Source organism: Pieris napi, chromosome 22 (assembly GCF_905475465.1).
Source record: "Pieris napi chromosome 22, ilPieNapi1.2, whole genome shotgun sequence".
NCBI classification, from domain to species: Eukaryota; Metazoa; Arthropoda; class Insecta; order Lepidoptera; family Pieridae; genus Pieris; species Pieris napi.
In genome coordinates, this window is record NC_062255.1 from 10,323,296 (window position 1) to 10,338,897 (window position 15,602).

At 33.1% G+C, this 15,602-nt stretch overlaps 1 protein-coding gene and 1 pseudogene across 1 annotated transcript in view; one reads left to right on the forward strand and one right to left on the reverse strand.

The window, feature by feature from the left end:
- The window catches only part of LOC125060728, a 46,840-nt gene that overhangs the window by 13,172 nt on the left and 18,066 nt on the right, over positions 1–15,602 (reverse strand). The window contains exon 2 of the mRNA XM_047665755.1: positions 2,284–2,394. Coding sequence (XP_047521711.1) covers positions 2,284–2,379 — 96 coding nt within the window. The 5' untranslated portion in view covers positions 2,380–2,394. The remainder of the gene's footprint in view (positions 1–2,283; positions 2,395–15,602) is intronic.
- LOC125061068 lies at positions 1,521–1,633 on the forward strand (annotated as a pseudogene).

Sequence of the window (15,602 nt, forward strand, 5' to 3'; positions counted from 1 at the left end):
ATTATTCATTGTTAATTCAACACACTGGGAATCTGATCAAACTAAAAGGATTAAAGATAAGTTATGAATCTTATACTTGTATGTATAAGAAGGTTGAAGTTACTTTCCAGATAAGTAGATGGTAGGATACAGGCTTTCTTTCAATGTAGATATTTGACCGAGCAGCGATCATTGACGTATTTGGTAATTCAACATTTTTTATGTTAAAACGGATACGGTAAACACTTCAAACTATGTCGATTAATATGCATATCATTTGGTATTTATCACTGCGCTCACTTCAAATCTATCTGTGGATAGGTATCGGCATTTTATAATCTGTCATCTAGCAGTTCAGTCAAGACAGAGATCATTAAAAAACTAGTTCGGCCCAACCGGTTTGAGACTTGTACTTTTTCTTCAATTTCGTTGTAACCGCGATATCGGCTCGGCAACTCGACACGCTTATATTTTAACCACAGCTAATAAATCCGCAAGTCTTCGCAAATAGAAGATAATAATGATTTACAGTTTTTTTTCTTTAAACAAAATCGTATGATGTTCCCGATAAAATTAATTAACATTTTATACCAGTTTGACAAATCGTTGAAATTCTTCACAATCAGTCGAGAACCAGAATGTTTAGTCAATTATGTCGTCTCAAAAACAAAGTAATCGGAGAGATTATAGTCAATAAAAATTTAGTAGGCGTGTGCTGCGGAACGTTGTTTTCGTATAGGTACTTTCCGGTTAATTATACACAAGAAATTATTAAATGTTCATGACTTTTGCTCGAGTATGTACGGAACATTTTAAGCAGGTTAGGTTAGAGGTTTTAAATGTATGATTAGCTCAAACTTCAGCGATGAAGTTAATTATAATTTAAACCATAAAAACATGTACAGCTATTAATCAAAAGTATATAATCGTACATTGTAAGATTTATTAGTATCCGATAGAACACGCGATCTATTAATCGACACATTGATTTATCGATTATTCTATACGTTATGAGAGAAATATCGAATTCATGCCAAAGACGGTGTGGACGAGACGTGAATTGAGGTGTATTTCAACTTAAAAGATTATATTTAATAAAAAGAGTTTTAAACAGCTAACTATAAAGTTTATAATTGTGTGGCAATTGTCATGCATTAATTCGCTCACAGTATGGTGCCAGTAAAGTAATATAAAGGAGTCAATGTATTGCTACTGCGTTTGAGAGATGGTATTGAGCCACTTTAGTTCATTTATTACATTAATTTATCAGGTGATAAATTACGAAGATTATTGCGACAGATTGCAATTAGATTTCTTGTACGAAAGCGAATATTTTATATTGGCAGGTGAACATGAATGCAAGAGGACAAATGGAAAAAGAAAACTGCAACCCGTCGGATTGTGTGTTCTTTTTATTTGTTCCTAAATTGGTTTTAATAGAGAAAACTAAATACGATTTTGGAACGAAGTTCCTTATCGCGCGTTGTGAAAGGGGGCTAGACGGAAAAAATTCTTACGAAAAGTTGTCACGACATTTTTTTGCTATTTTCTATTGTAATACACCGGTTCTCGTCCGATCACCGAAGTTAAGCAACGTCGGGCGAGGTCAGTACTTGGATGGGTGACCGCCTGGGAACACCTCGTGATGTTGGCTTTTTTTTTCGTCGTAAGATTGGTGTCGAGAAAATCTATCATACTGTTATGATACCAATTAACATATAAATTAATCGAAAGGAATTTCGTTCCATCCGGGTGTCCCTTGACACCTCTAAAGTTTTTTTACAATGTATCTTTATAATATTTTAGTGCACATTTCCTTCTGTTCTGGTGAGCTAGTTAAAGCATCAAAATGTGATATTCAGCGCTTGTATAGTTTAACATACGACATGAATTAAACGACGCACCTACTTTGATATAAGACTACTATATACTCTCAGAATGAGAAATTTATTTACATGGACGTATTGACTTAATTTTAAGCATATTAAGATTTGCTTTTATCTTCCCTGTATTTATGTGTATTAATTTACGTTGGTAGCTTTTACGAAGTCTAGGCGAAGGCCCAGTAACAAATTTGGAGCATTTTGTCGCAGGTAATATAGTATATGGTGGTCGCTATAGGATTCATTACTTATTGCTTAATGAACCTGTAGTCCATAAGTACCGAGTTCAATTTCCGACGAAACAACATACTTTTAGGCTGCTAGGCACTCAATGCTCTGTAAGAGTCTTCCCTTTCTAAATACTTATAAAGATGGGCCCAAAGTGGGGTTAGGAGACTAAAAAAAAAGAAGCAGAAGTTACCTCGTCAACCTGGTCGAGCCGCTCTCCCGCCCGCAACAAGCTGGCAAGGCGCCCCGCGTCGCCGCGCGCCGCCGCCTCCAGCAGCGCGCCACCCATGCGCTCACAACATCACTGCAACAATCATTATAAACATTAGATATAACGACAAACACGATACAAGACACGGGATTTTCTAGTACAATGATATGTTTATTTCTAAAACACTTAAATATAACTAAAAATACTTTACAAAGTGTAAAACAAAGCACCGTGCAGTCTGTCCGCTTAGATCTTTTACCCGGTTGTGTTTTACGCAAATCTCCGCAGGCTAAAATAAGCACTTTCACAATTTTTGTTCACGACGAATGTTTGTTCGTATCTTTTCCTATAACTGACAAACAGAAAAACACTTACTGTTGGCCACACTTGATTTTAATTAGTAATTTATTCTCTATTTAAAAATGCCTACCTAACTAAAATAATTTCTCACAAAATATAAGTAGGTAAACAATGCAGCAATCACCAACGCATCTTGATCTATACTGATATTTGGATCATATATTTCACATACTTATCTGCGCTAGTCACCTTCTGGATTATGCCATGAACGAGAGCGTTTTTTAAAGTTAGAAAAGGTGAAGGAAAATCCAAGTTTCTTTATATTGAACACTTAATATAACGATGCTGATAGCCATAATCATTTTTTTATAACCATTATATTTAAGTGTTTCTCTGTACTTTAAGTCAAAAGATATTGAATAAACCAGCGCTGCCACTTCATTTTGGCCTCATGTTTCTGCAATTGTTTGATTCATACTCCGTTAATTGACTAGTGTTCTTCAAAAGTTGCTTTACAAGTATTAATAAAAGTAGATTATTATAGGTGCGGTAACAAAAGCTTTCTTAAGCCATAGTTTCTTTGTCTAAGCTGACCTAATGATATATTAGACTTGATATTTACATTCTTTAAAAAGCTGGATTTCGTAGGGAATTTAAAATGATAACTTTAGAGCGCTTTCGCCTCTACCTTAGAACCTAAGAGAGTACCAAGTAGTATTGTAACAATAAGAAATTATTGACGGATCAGTGAGCAGGCGCGCCCTTCCGACCCCAGCCTCTATCAGATGGTTTGATTGACTGCTGAATAGATTTGACGTATTTACAGTACGTTAAGCATGCACCTTTTAAACCTTGGCAAATGTATTTCCTTCATATTCTCTAACTACAGAATAGTAGGAAACAGTACGGGTATTTGGTAATTCTTTTTATATTTGAAGCGACAAATGCCAGTGTAAAAATGATTGGCTATGTTGCTCTTGAAAATTTACGAACACCCGAAGGTGAAGTCCCACAATGGCAATTAGCCACACAATTGAATTACACAATTCAGCATACTCTGCAAATCCGATACCGATAATTAAATTGTAATTCCAGTGGAGTCTCTATAACTCGAACCTCGTTGAGTCAAAATCCTCAGTAGGTATGTCGAAAAAAAATTTCCAACGGAAGGGTAGTTAAACCCCTAAATACGTAAATAATCTCAAACTGTGTATTTCGACTTTGTAATTCGAACAAAATGTCATTTCCCTACGAAGTATTCATAATACATATTTATACTCTGTAACTCGAATTTCAAAACGGAGACTTCGTAAGTCGTGGTTAGTAAAATGTAATGACGTTTTACTTGGGATTGCCCGAAATAATAGCAATAAAACCCAAAGTGAATGTTCGGGTTCGGGGCTTCTAATCTATTATTTATGATTTGCACATGTGCAATGAGTGAACACATAAATTTTTTTAAGTACAGTTTAATTAATAAATATGTAATTCGTTTTATTATGTAACAAATATATACTACAAAACTTAAGTTGAGTTGTTATTCAAATTAGACTCTACCATTCGAAAAATACAGATAGAAATCATGCCTCTGTTAGTCGAAATTTCAACAGTTACATCAAATGTATCTCGAAGTTCTTGTTAAGTTGAAAACTCGTTAAGTCGATTTTTGCGTTTCCCTTGACATTCAAGTTATATATATACAGTGGAATCTCGATATAAATAATCGAATAATCTCGAAAAAAACATCGTGAGAAAACCGACATGTCTAAAGGTGGGAACTGACCAACGTTACGAGGTGTAATGTAACATGTAATGTAATGTTACACAGCGAGCATTCGTGCAGTCAGTACGTCGTGTTACGGGGAAAAACAACGTAACACGACGTACTGACTGCACGAATGCTCGCTGTACAACATTACATTACATGTTACATTACACCTCGTAACATTGGTCAGTTCCCACCTTTAGACCCAAAAAGTCGACGGCGTGTGTCAGGCACTGGAGGCTGATCACCTACTTACCTATTAGATTTAAAAAATGATCGTGAAACAGATTCATGAGGCCCAGACCTAAAGAGGTTGTAGCGCCACTGATTTTATATACAAATAACTAAAACCGGTCGTTATTAAGTCTAGACTAGACTATTGGCTATTATGTGTAATTTTGTTTAAAATACTCAGTTTACTGTGGATCCACTCGTTCGGCTTGTTTTATTAACATAATCGATGTTATGGTTGAAGAACATTAAATTCAACCTTAAATGTAAAATTTAAATAACAAAATTTATTTAGGCTTTTAAAGAATTCTTGCATCAGCTTAGTTGTTCTGGTTGATTCTGAGCGAAACATTAATTGTTTAAGGTTGGAAGGCGCGTAGTAATGTTTTAAACGACTTCGAGTGTGTTACCACTTAGTTCAAGTTACTTTAACTCATCCAGGAAACCTTTGTTTATGTTTCAAGGTATAACTATGATCTATTTACTAGACTATAACACAGCAGATGCTTGCGCGTAGTATATTACCAGTAAAATAGACGAAGGACCAATAATTGATTAATTTCAAAGCTTACTGTATTTTATTATAGCATTTAATATCAGTCAGGTTTAGTGGGATTCTAACTACCTCTAAATTGGATTTTCTTTCTAGTGCAGCTTTATGGTAGGGGAGCCCAAGAGGGGATTTCGGGATTTACTCAAGCGCAGCAGATTAATATATAGGGGGATACCTTGTACCCGGTTAAGTACCTCCACAAAATATGAGGCCCATATATAAAGCCGCACGTGAAGGAGACAGGATCAGTTTAGTAAAAAAAAATTGACCATCAGAAATTCCCGAGCGCGTCAGATTAAGGTAGGGTGAGTTAATTACATCCTAAAAAGTGTATATTCCACTAATCTGACAATTTGAGAGTGACGGAAAAAAAGGGGAGGGCAACAAAGTTGTAAAAAAAAAACGTCATCTCGACATTCTCGAGCGTAGCTAATTTTTTTTTTATTTTGAAGGAAATAATTCAAGAATAATGAAAAATATATAATCTGACGATTTCCGCAAGCCGAAATAACAAAAATTCGTCGATAAAGTTAAATGCGTGCAGCTGCGTGATGCCTACATTTCCTTAAACCGATCGGAATCTACTAAACGGCGTTCTAAATATTTCCCTCAAAATTACATTTCCTGTGAATTTGAACCGATTCGGACCGATAGATTTTGAGAAATTTTGAAAAATCTTAAAAAAATAAGAAATATTTTTTTTTAAACTGGTTTCTTTATCGATCAACTTCAAAAACTAATCCGCCTTTGAGCTTGAAAAACCACGTCGATCGCCACCAAGCTGGTCAAAAGCGGTTGATTCGTTCGAGAGATATCGTACACGAAAGAAACCCGAAAAAGTGTTTTTTCGGGATTACTCCGAAATTTGTGGTTCGATCAATTAAAATTGAAATTATTTATGAGGATGATAAAACTGCGTCGAATGCCGCCAACCGCGTGAAAATTGCTTGATCCATTAAAAAGTTATTGCGGTTTGAAAATTCCAAAAATAGTGTTCTATGAAACTTCTATCAGACTTTCGAGCTGGGAGAGCTCAAATGCATAGAAATGTTATTTCTTTGAACTCAGCGAGCTCAAAATATCAATTTTAAGCGCCCAGGAATGGAATTAGCGGGAAGTTGCAGGGATGGCCCTTTAGGTGAACCGTTTTTCTATTTTTTTTTTGTCAGATCAGGCGAATCCCTCTAGATAATCGTCAGATTATGAGACAGTACGTTTAGAACATAAAGATGAACCACATATATCTTAATCTGACGCGCTTGAGTATTTCAAAATTGCGATTTTTTTTTGCAAATTAAGAAAATGGCTGTGGGTTTGCGTCCCATCGAAATCGTCAGATTAGTGAATGAGAGCTTTTTTTTGGTGCACTTAACACTCCCTTAGAAAATCTGACGCGCTCGATAATTTTTTTTTTTTTTTAATTTTCAACCCTTAAATACAACCACCCGCATCATGCAAACGATCAGATTAACATACGTACATTATTAAAAATACGTAGGGCATAGATGCTATCAATATCTGACGCGCTCGAGGATGTCCATGCAACAGTTTTTTTTTACATATTTAACAATCTATAGTCGCTTCCCCCACCGATGAAAAGGAATTTATCATATAACATTTTTTTCTTCTTTTTATCTAAGCTTTGCATCCCAATAGGTCTCTACGACGCTCGAGTAAATCCCCATTTAGCATCGTGGGCTCCCCTACCATTACAACGTTCAATGAAATGTTATCTCTAGTCCAACACCCGTTGTCAGTTGTCACGCAACATGACGCGTCATATTATTACGACTTGACCTATGGCAATCGATTGACGACCTGTCAGGCACAGAGCGCTGAACTTGAAGAAAAAATATCGATACAACAAATTAAAAAACAGGTCGTAGCGCCTGATAATTATTAATGTAAATAATCATTGTAAAAATAAATAGTAATTATTAGACTAGGTTATTCCGTATTCCGCTATTTACCAAGAACTCATAAATGAGTAAAATGCAATATGTACAGAAAGTTCTAGTCACGATTCTTATAGCTAATATTTATGTCTCCATCATTATTCAAGCTCATTGTCTTTCTGACGACGGACCAGTGTTATTTGACCTGCCGTGATGGAATTTTGATGAGATTATATCAGATTTTTTGTATACTATTGTAATGATACCCTATGTGGATGCATGGTGACATTATAATTATCGTATCTGTGGTAAATTTTAATATGAATTTGACATTTATAACTATTTTGCCTATTTGAAAGCAGTTGTATATTTTAGTGTCTGGTCTTTTAACTCATTTGTATGTATTAGTAATTTGTAGCACAGTGTTGGCCTAGTCGATTCAGCGTGCGACTCTCATCCCTGAGGTGGAAGGTTCGATCCCCGGCTGCGCACCAATGGGCTTTCAATGTGCGCATTTAACAATCGCTCGAATGGTGAAGGAAATCATCGTGAGTAAACCGGCCTTAGACACAAAAAGTCGACGGCGTGTGACAAACTGATTTATTTTATTTTAAATTTGTATTGTTTTCCTTTAAGTCATCTTAATATATATAAATTACGTGTCACGTTGTTTGTCCGCCATGGACTCCTAAACTACCGAACCGATATCAATCAAATTTGCACACCGTGTGCAGTTTGATCTAACTTAAAAGATAGGATACCTAACATCTCAATTTATACCCGCATTATTATTTTATTGCAAACATTTGTTTATTATTTGATACAATTCACACAGATGGCGCTGTGTTAGAAGTACCAACGTTTCACATAAGTTCTCCTACCGTTGCCCTTGAATAGTTTACTACTATGTAATATAACAAAAACCTTAACCACAGCAACGCTTGGCCGGTCTGCTAGTATATATATATATTGATGAAGTACATGTGAAACTATTTGAAAATAAAAAAAAATCTTTCTAAACCAATTATTAGTTTAAATACAATAGTACTCATAAATTAATTACACGGCTAAAGTGGACCTTGTCGTAAACATTATATGTAGTAGGTAGACTTTTGGTAGATTAAAATGTTACTTTAAGTGGTACGGAGCGAATTGTGTATATCTTTATAGACTTGTTAATTTTATTATCATAATTTGGTGAAGAAGAAGAGATGATAAAGAACACATTTTAAATCGATAATAGCTTTTCAAAATGAATTTTGTATTTCGTTCAAATTTATTTATGCTCGATAAATTAATTTAATTAACGACAGATGCATGGACTGCGTTAAGCGACGCGAAACGGAAGGAAGCTGATGTCACGTAACTGCGTAGATAATGTATAACTTTCATTCGTTTGCAGATGTTGCCAACCTTTTAAAATGCGTATTTATTTTTCACTAAATACCTAATAAAAAAAGGTTTTATTCTTAATTCTGTTACGATTTCTTTCTTGCTTCCATTTTCGAAAGTCCTTAATTATTCTAGAGTGTGGTATTCGTAGCTATTTGAACGTCTTGTGATACAGCCTATACGGTGGCTTATCAAGTATTGTAGGAATGAGAGCCATAGTAGAATAGTCTAGGGACTTACTAGAAATAATTTGAACATTTAATTTCTAGATTTGTTTCATTTATTATTATGGATCCGAAATTATTATTTTGCGAATTGAGCCTAGGATCATACATTGGCAAGATTGTTTTAGACTAAGTCATGAAAATAGTGCAATGCGAAGGGGCCGATGGCTGGCCATGCATCATACTCGACTCGAGAATGTAAGTGCGTGCTCCTATTTCACCTTGCCTACTGCTGATAGAGGACGAATGTTTGGTTTTAAATTTTATTAATTAACTATAAATACTTAAAGATGTCATATGGAACAGTCTTGGCGATTAAAAAAAGTGGCGGAGAGTTTATTGCCAGTTCTTCTCTACGACTTTGATTTGAGAACTGGCAGTAAATGTAATATTAGAAGCATTTAGCATTGAATTTGTATTTCTTTATTGACGTTCATAAATGTACATTGTGTTACCTAAATGAATAAATGATTTTGAATTTGAATTATTTTATTATTTTTTAAGAAATTAACTCGAAGCATCGCTTTCTCACTTGTAATACTGAGCTGGAGCAATAATAAATTGCCATTAAAGCAATAACCAAACGATGACATAAAAATGCTTTTACATTTATATATTTACAGGTATTAAACAGGTTTAGAATCAATGATTGAATTATCCATAATATAGTCATTATGCTAAACAGTCAGCATTAAATTTTTATAATTAGGCCTTGTGAAACTTTTTGATATTCAAATATTCGGACTATTAATTATCTATAAACACGGTTGTAAATACTATTCGTATATTTACATAGATAATATATATTGCCGTAAATGTAATGAAAACGAGGTGCTGCGATAAAAAGTAATTTGTCGGTAATGTCTATGATTTATGTGGTAATTACATTATTTAAAGAATGGTTTCTAGTAGTGATCAATGTACTAAAAGTTATAAATTTCTTGTTAGATTGAAAGCCGAAAACTGTTACCGCAACATCTTTGCTCTATCAAACAGGCCGTTTAGGTTACGTAACCTTAGCGGTAGTAAAATATCGTTTATTCAATTTATATGAAACTTCTTACTATGACATCGTAACTGAGACTAACCTGTGAGAAGCTTTAAAAGCTCAAAATATGACACAAGCCATTCTAAAAAGTTATTTTTGCTAAATTTTTTTAGGATCAAAGTGGAGTGAAAATTTTATTGAAATAACTTCAAATAATAAAGTTACTATGTCTGATATAAACGAATGTAATTAGATTTAGGATGTTTTAATTTTAAGATTACTTAACCACCAATTATAATACGAATACCTACTCGTTAGTAGAAGATAAATAGAACTTTCGATTCCAGTTCTCTTTTCAGATCTTGTCAATTCAAGACACTAATTAAACGTCTCGTGTTTCTCATTAATATGGCGGTGTAAACGTTGTCTATCTCGCCGGACAATCGAATGCAAACAGATGTTGATATTTTTTTGTTTTTACGACGTTACGTTTTTCGTATGTAAGGTATTAAACATTTACCTTTGTTTGTCTTTACGCGATTACTATAAATTAAAAAAAAAACCCTTCCTAAACGGATGTATTACATTGGATAGAGTGCTTTTCAGCAGTCTTTGTATATGATTGCTAGACTAATATGTTATAAATAAAAGTTTATATTTGTTAAATCAGTTTTATTTCAACTTCCAAAGATCATTACGCCTTTATGTATCAGTTTAATGGAAAGCGGTGACAAAATCACCTTAATAACTGTCACTGTTACTATATTGAACTATGGTTATTTAAAAATAAATCAGTGGCGCTACAACCTTTATAGGTCTGGGCCTCAGATGTATGTATCTATATCTAAGATATCTAATAGGCAAGTAGGTGATCAGTCTCCTGTGCCTGACACACGCTGTCAAATTTTTGGGTCCCAGGCAAGCCGGTTTCCTCACGATGTTTTCCTTCACCGTACAAACTAGTGTCAGATGTAGACAGAAAGTCCATTGGTGCTCAGCTGGGGATAGAACCTACGACCTCAGAGATGAGAGTCGCACTCTCAAGGCCAACACCGATACCACCGAAATACCTGACCACATAACTTACTTATATAATTAACATGCACGGATCACTAAGTCTATTATAAAGACTTAGTTTCGGAGAATTTAGCATAGTTGCTTGGAATTACGCTTTCAAGCTAAATGTAGGTCATCGTACTCAAATTCTAATAACAATACAAACTGTCAAAGTGATAACCTCTCCGTCGGTTAAAATAATTGGTTCCGATTGAATTACAGACCACGTAATGGCTATTTCCGATTGAAATACATAGTCGCCCTTAACGAGATAATAAACTCTTACGACGATAATGCGTTAATTAGGAAATAACTTTATAATTGCTAAAATAAATTCTCCATTTTATAGTATGGCTAATTAGGTATTTATGGTTTAAGTACATTGTATATACGCGGTACGCGAATTGTGATTTAATTAAGACAAGAATATCAAATCGTTTACCAGGCGAATTCTTGGCGAAATAATTTTTTTTCGATTTAGTTGCCAACGAAGGCAGGTTGTGTACATTTGAAATTGAATCAATTTAACACGCTCATAAGTGAATTTTAATTTAGAAATACTTATGAATGATGTCTTTGTTTATACGTTAAGACATACAGCTCTATTACACCAAACAGCTTTGTTACAATAGAGCTTTTTGGTTTGTTTTTGAAGCGAAAATTAACCTAAAATTCCGAAAAAAGTTCAATTCCGTTCAGTTACCGTGAACTATGAAAGTACTGGGCCAATTTCCAAAACTATTTCATAACTAGAATGCTAACCAAAATTTAAAAACAATAACAATGTCAAGTCGTAGCCGAGACAGGACGCTTGCGGACTAATTGCGTCTCTTTTTATGTTTTATCAGATTATAATTCTGTCTCAAACACAAAATAAACGTTATACTACGTATTTGGTATTAAGTGAGTTGTTTTTATATATGTGGACAATATTTATAAATGTGGACATTAGCCATAAACAATCGTAAATTATAAACGGTACTTGATCTAGATGGAGATACAGAAAAAGTAGAGATACCTATCCAAGTATCGATTTTCTACATATATTCAATTGATATACATTATTTAAAAGCTTGCTTTTGTATAAAGCTTTCACTTTGCCTTGCTTTGACGCTTGATTCAGGTAATGTATAAAATACATACAAATCGTTTTGTCAAGCCCTTAATTCAATTACAGGTTTATTTCAACGTTTAGTAAAACATTTATAAGATGTAATTAATACAGCTTATGGCAGAGTTGGTTTTGTTAAAGGATAATTAACGGATAATTTGGTAAAGGTTAAAAAGAATAAACTACTTTACATTCCGTAATAGCTAACGTGTATCATTAAATAATATGTTGCTTATTTACTAAACTTTTTGATTTATGTGTTGTGGTTTATCAGCTATGTGTGAAATTAAGTATAAGTAGGTATGTGTTTGTTCGGTCATTGCAAGGCATTGTTAAAAGGGGGTAGTTTAAAATTGATCCACAAGTCTACCGTCACTTTCTTGCTATGCAATATCTGCCTTTGTTTGCCTCCATTATCGGCTGTGACAATTTAGTGCCGTGCCGTGTTCTGTGTGTACCATAGCAGAGTATAAGGTGGACTAAACTGAATGGATCAAAAGCTATTTTTAACAGTGCCTTGCAATGGTTAACATTTTCTCTTTATTCGAAATAATACATCTTTTATAACATTTAAATTGAAACATTACAACTTGGCCCCTTCAAACTGACAAGTTAACAAATGATGTACAAACAAGAACAACAAAATCCCGTTACTAAAGATAAAAGGTTACTTTAATTATGCATACTACAACGGTAATACTGGGGTTTACTTTTCTCTGTATTCATAGCGGGCCATGGGGTATTTCTTCATTTGTTTCACCCACACACTCACATCAGTAGATATAATGAAATAGTACTGATATTCAATAATTTAGCATTATTCAATCATATGCTAAAGCTATGTATTATACTTTAATAACATCAGTTTTTATATGCTTGAAAAATCTAAAAAATCGTGTTAAATTTGTAACATAAGCATTTATTTATTTCAACTACCTTATACATACATATAAAAAGCAGGTTACTTTAGTTATTAGGCTACGCGATCATTTATATGACACTTTGATATGAAACATGACAAAATAAAACTGGTAACATAAATTATAGGAAGCCAACTGGCAGTCTTATCACTAACAAGCTATTTATTCCAGGCAACGCTATTATAGAGGGGTAAAGTACAATGAGTGCATAAATAATTAACATAAAAAAAACATGTAACACTAACTATAACTAAACTTAAAAAAAAATATATAAACAAAAATGTAAAAGATCTATCGAACATAGTGAAGGTCCCATACAATATTGATTAAATGTCATATGAATCTATGGCCTTCGTGTTTATTACACGATATCATGAATAACCTTGAACTCAGTATAATAAATAAAGCTCATTATGAAATATCAATATTAAACATGAATAATATCATAATGGGGTTGCAACGGGGATCATTATTTCTACAATCACAGTTTACTTTATTAATTAGTCCTAGTAAAAACATACGTATCATTCTAGTCATAAAGAAAATGTTCGATCATTTTGGGAATTTGCGATACGAAAAGAAAATCTATGTTTTCACTAATAATTTTTATTGCTTCGCAGTAATAAAAAACTGCTGCAGTTTATACTTATGTATGAAAATTAGAATCTATGTAATTCTTGACACCACGGGCCTAGTGAGAAGATTGAAAAGGACAAAACCACTTGAATTAGTGAATTAGTGTTAGTGCACGTTAGTCTAAGTGCTAAACAGTGGTAAGAAAAAAAATGGAACACAGGAATAGAGCGTCTTCCCCTTAAAAGACTGTAAGTTGTATTACTGGACGCTTTCTTATGTTAAATATCCTTATTAGTAAATTAGGTTAGACTTAAATTAGTTAATTAGTCTTAAGTTAGGCTAGATCGTAATGTTCCATGATGACACAAAAAAATATTCACAATTCCAATTACCCAATTTAAAAGTTCACAAACAATGAATGCGTGGGATTACTATACTGTTGCTTATCTTTAAAGTTATTGTATTCTCGGCCTCATAGTAGGTGACAAAGTAATAAATTGCCACGCCCACGTCATGTTTTTACATTTTAATACCTCTATATCATCTATTATAAAATCGACATGACTGTTTATAACATATACTATAAAATAAAGCTGTCATAACATATTTTTTTAATATGACGGAAAGAAGTATAGCAGAATCAGGCATAAAAGCATTCTAATGAAGAAAGCATTATCTAAAGCAGTCCAGCAGACTTTTAATGTTATATTCAATACATATGAGTTAATATAGTTGTTATCCGTTACTCATCATCTAATAAACGGATTATTCATATCATATAAGTTTTAAAAGTTCATAAAAAGTACTCTATCAGAAACATAGGGTCATTTATTATATCATACAAAGTTGCAAACATAGTACATATTTCTATTGTCTATAAATAAGAGAAGTGACACTTATTATGCGCACGCGTCGTTAGGTATGCCAATATACAAATATTTAATAAATTGTAAACGTGTTTACACTTAATTAGACATTAATGAAATATAACTCCCTATTAGGTTCGTACTTAAAGTTGTCTTATTTTTCAAAATTTCAAACACGTTAATTAGGCAATTTTAAGGGATTTTGAAACTACTAAAAAGGACAAGTCTAGCCTAATTGTAAAAATAAAGAGAAAGACAATCCAACTTGTTACCAAAAACATATTACTGGTTTCCCACAAGCATGTAAAGAAACTCCATTATTGCACTCCAGGGATTCGAACCTCGGTGGAATCGCTCCCTTGACCACTAGTCTGACTGTTATTTTTGTATATTTGAAAGCTCTTGAAATATATCAGTTTGATTTATATAAGAATATAGACATAAATTCAGTTTAAAGCTTTTTGTATCCATCGCAATAGATCTCCGTGATTTATGGACCGACCATTCTTGATCATTTTATTAATTTATTGTAATCCTGTTTAATATTTTACTTACATGAGCAAGTAAATGTTTTTTAATTCTTTTTTCTATTTTAGTTTAGTAACTGTTTTTGAAATTTTATTTTTATTAGCATAGTTACGTATTCCTTGTAACTTCCCTTAGGTTTTTTATCTATTTCTTTACTAGTGTTTCCTGGAAGAAATCGCTTGTTTATGTTACCTGTTTTTTGTCATATATTTTATTTCATATCAAAGTGTTATATACGTAAAACTATGTACAGTATGTACTTAGTTTTACATATCTGTGACTTAGCCTGAATTGAGATCTTAATAAGTATCTCCGAAAATATTAATAAGATATAAAAATTCAAGACACAATCGATTTATTGCTTCATTCCAAACATTTTACGACTTCTGTTATACTTCACACAATAATTTATCGTTTTAAGGCTTAACTCTTAAATTTTAGACATTTAAGATGCAAAAAGATTGATTTATCTCTAAATGACTCAATCACGGAGACGAATAAAATGAAGCAATTCTTAAAACATGTTACAGAAAACGGTGTTTTTATGTAAAATCATAGATAAGACGGTGGTTAGAAAAATACGTTTATATCGCATTTTAGATAGTACATTCGATTTTCTAATTAAAAATACATGTTTCATAATCTGTGGGATATTCTTCTGCTCTTTATGGTGCCGACGCAGACGATTCGAACACCATTTTAGATAAAAAGGGTCTCTTGTCTATTAAATGGCACACGTTGAAATAATCTTTAGATAACGAAAGACGGGGTTATAGGTATGTAGAACTAACAGAAGTATTTTTTATCTTTATATTGGGTTTTATTTGAGCTAATAAAGATTATTAAGTATTCATTACGTTTAAGTAGATTTTAGTTAGTAAAAAAATAAAAATGTA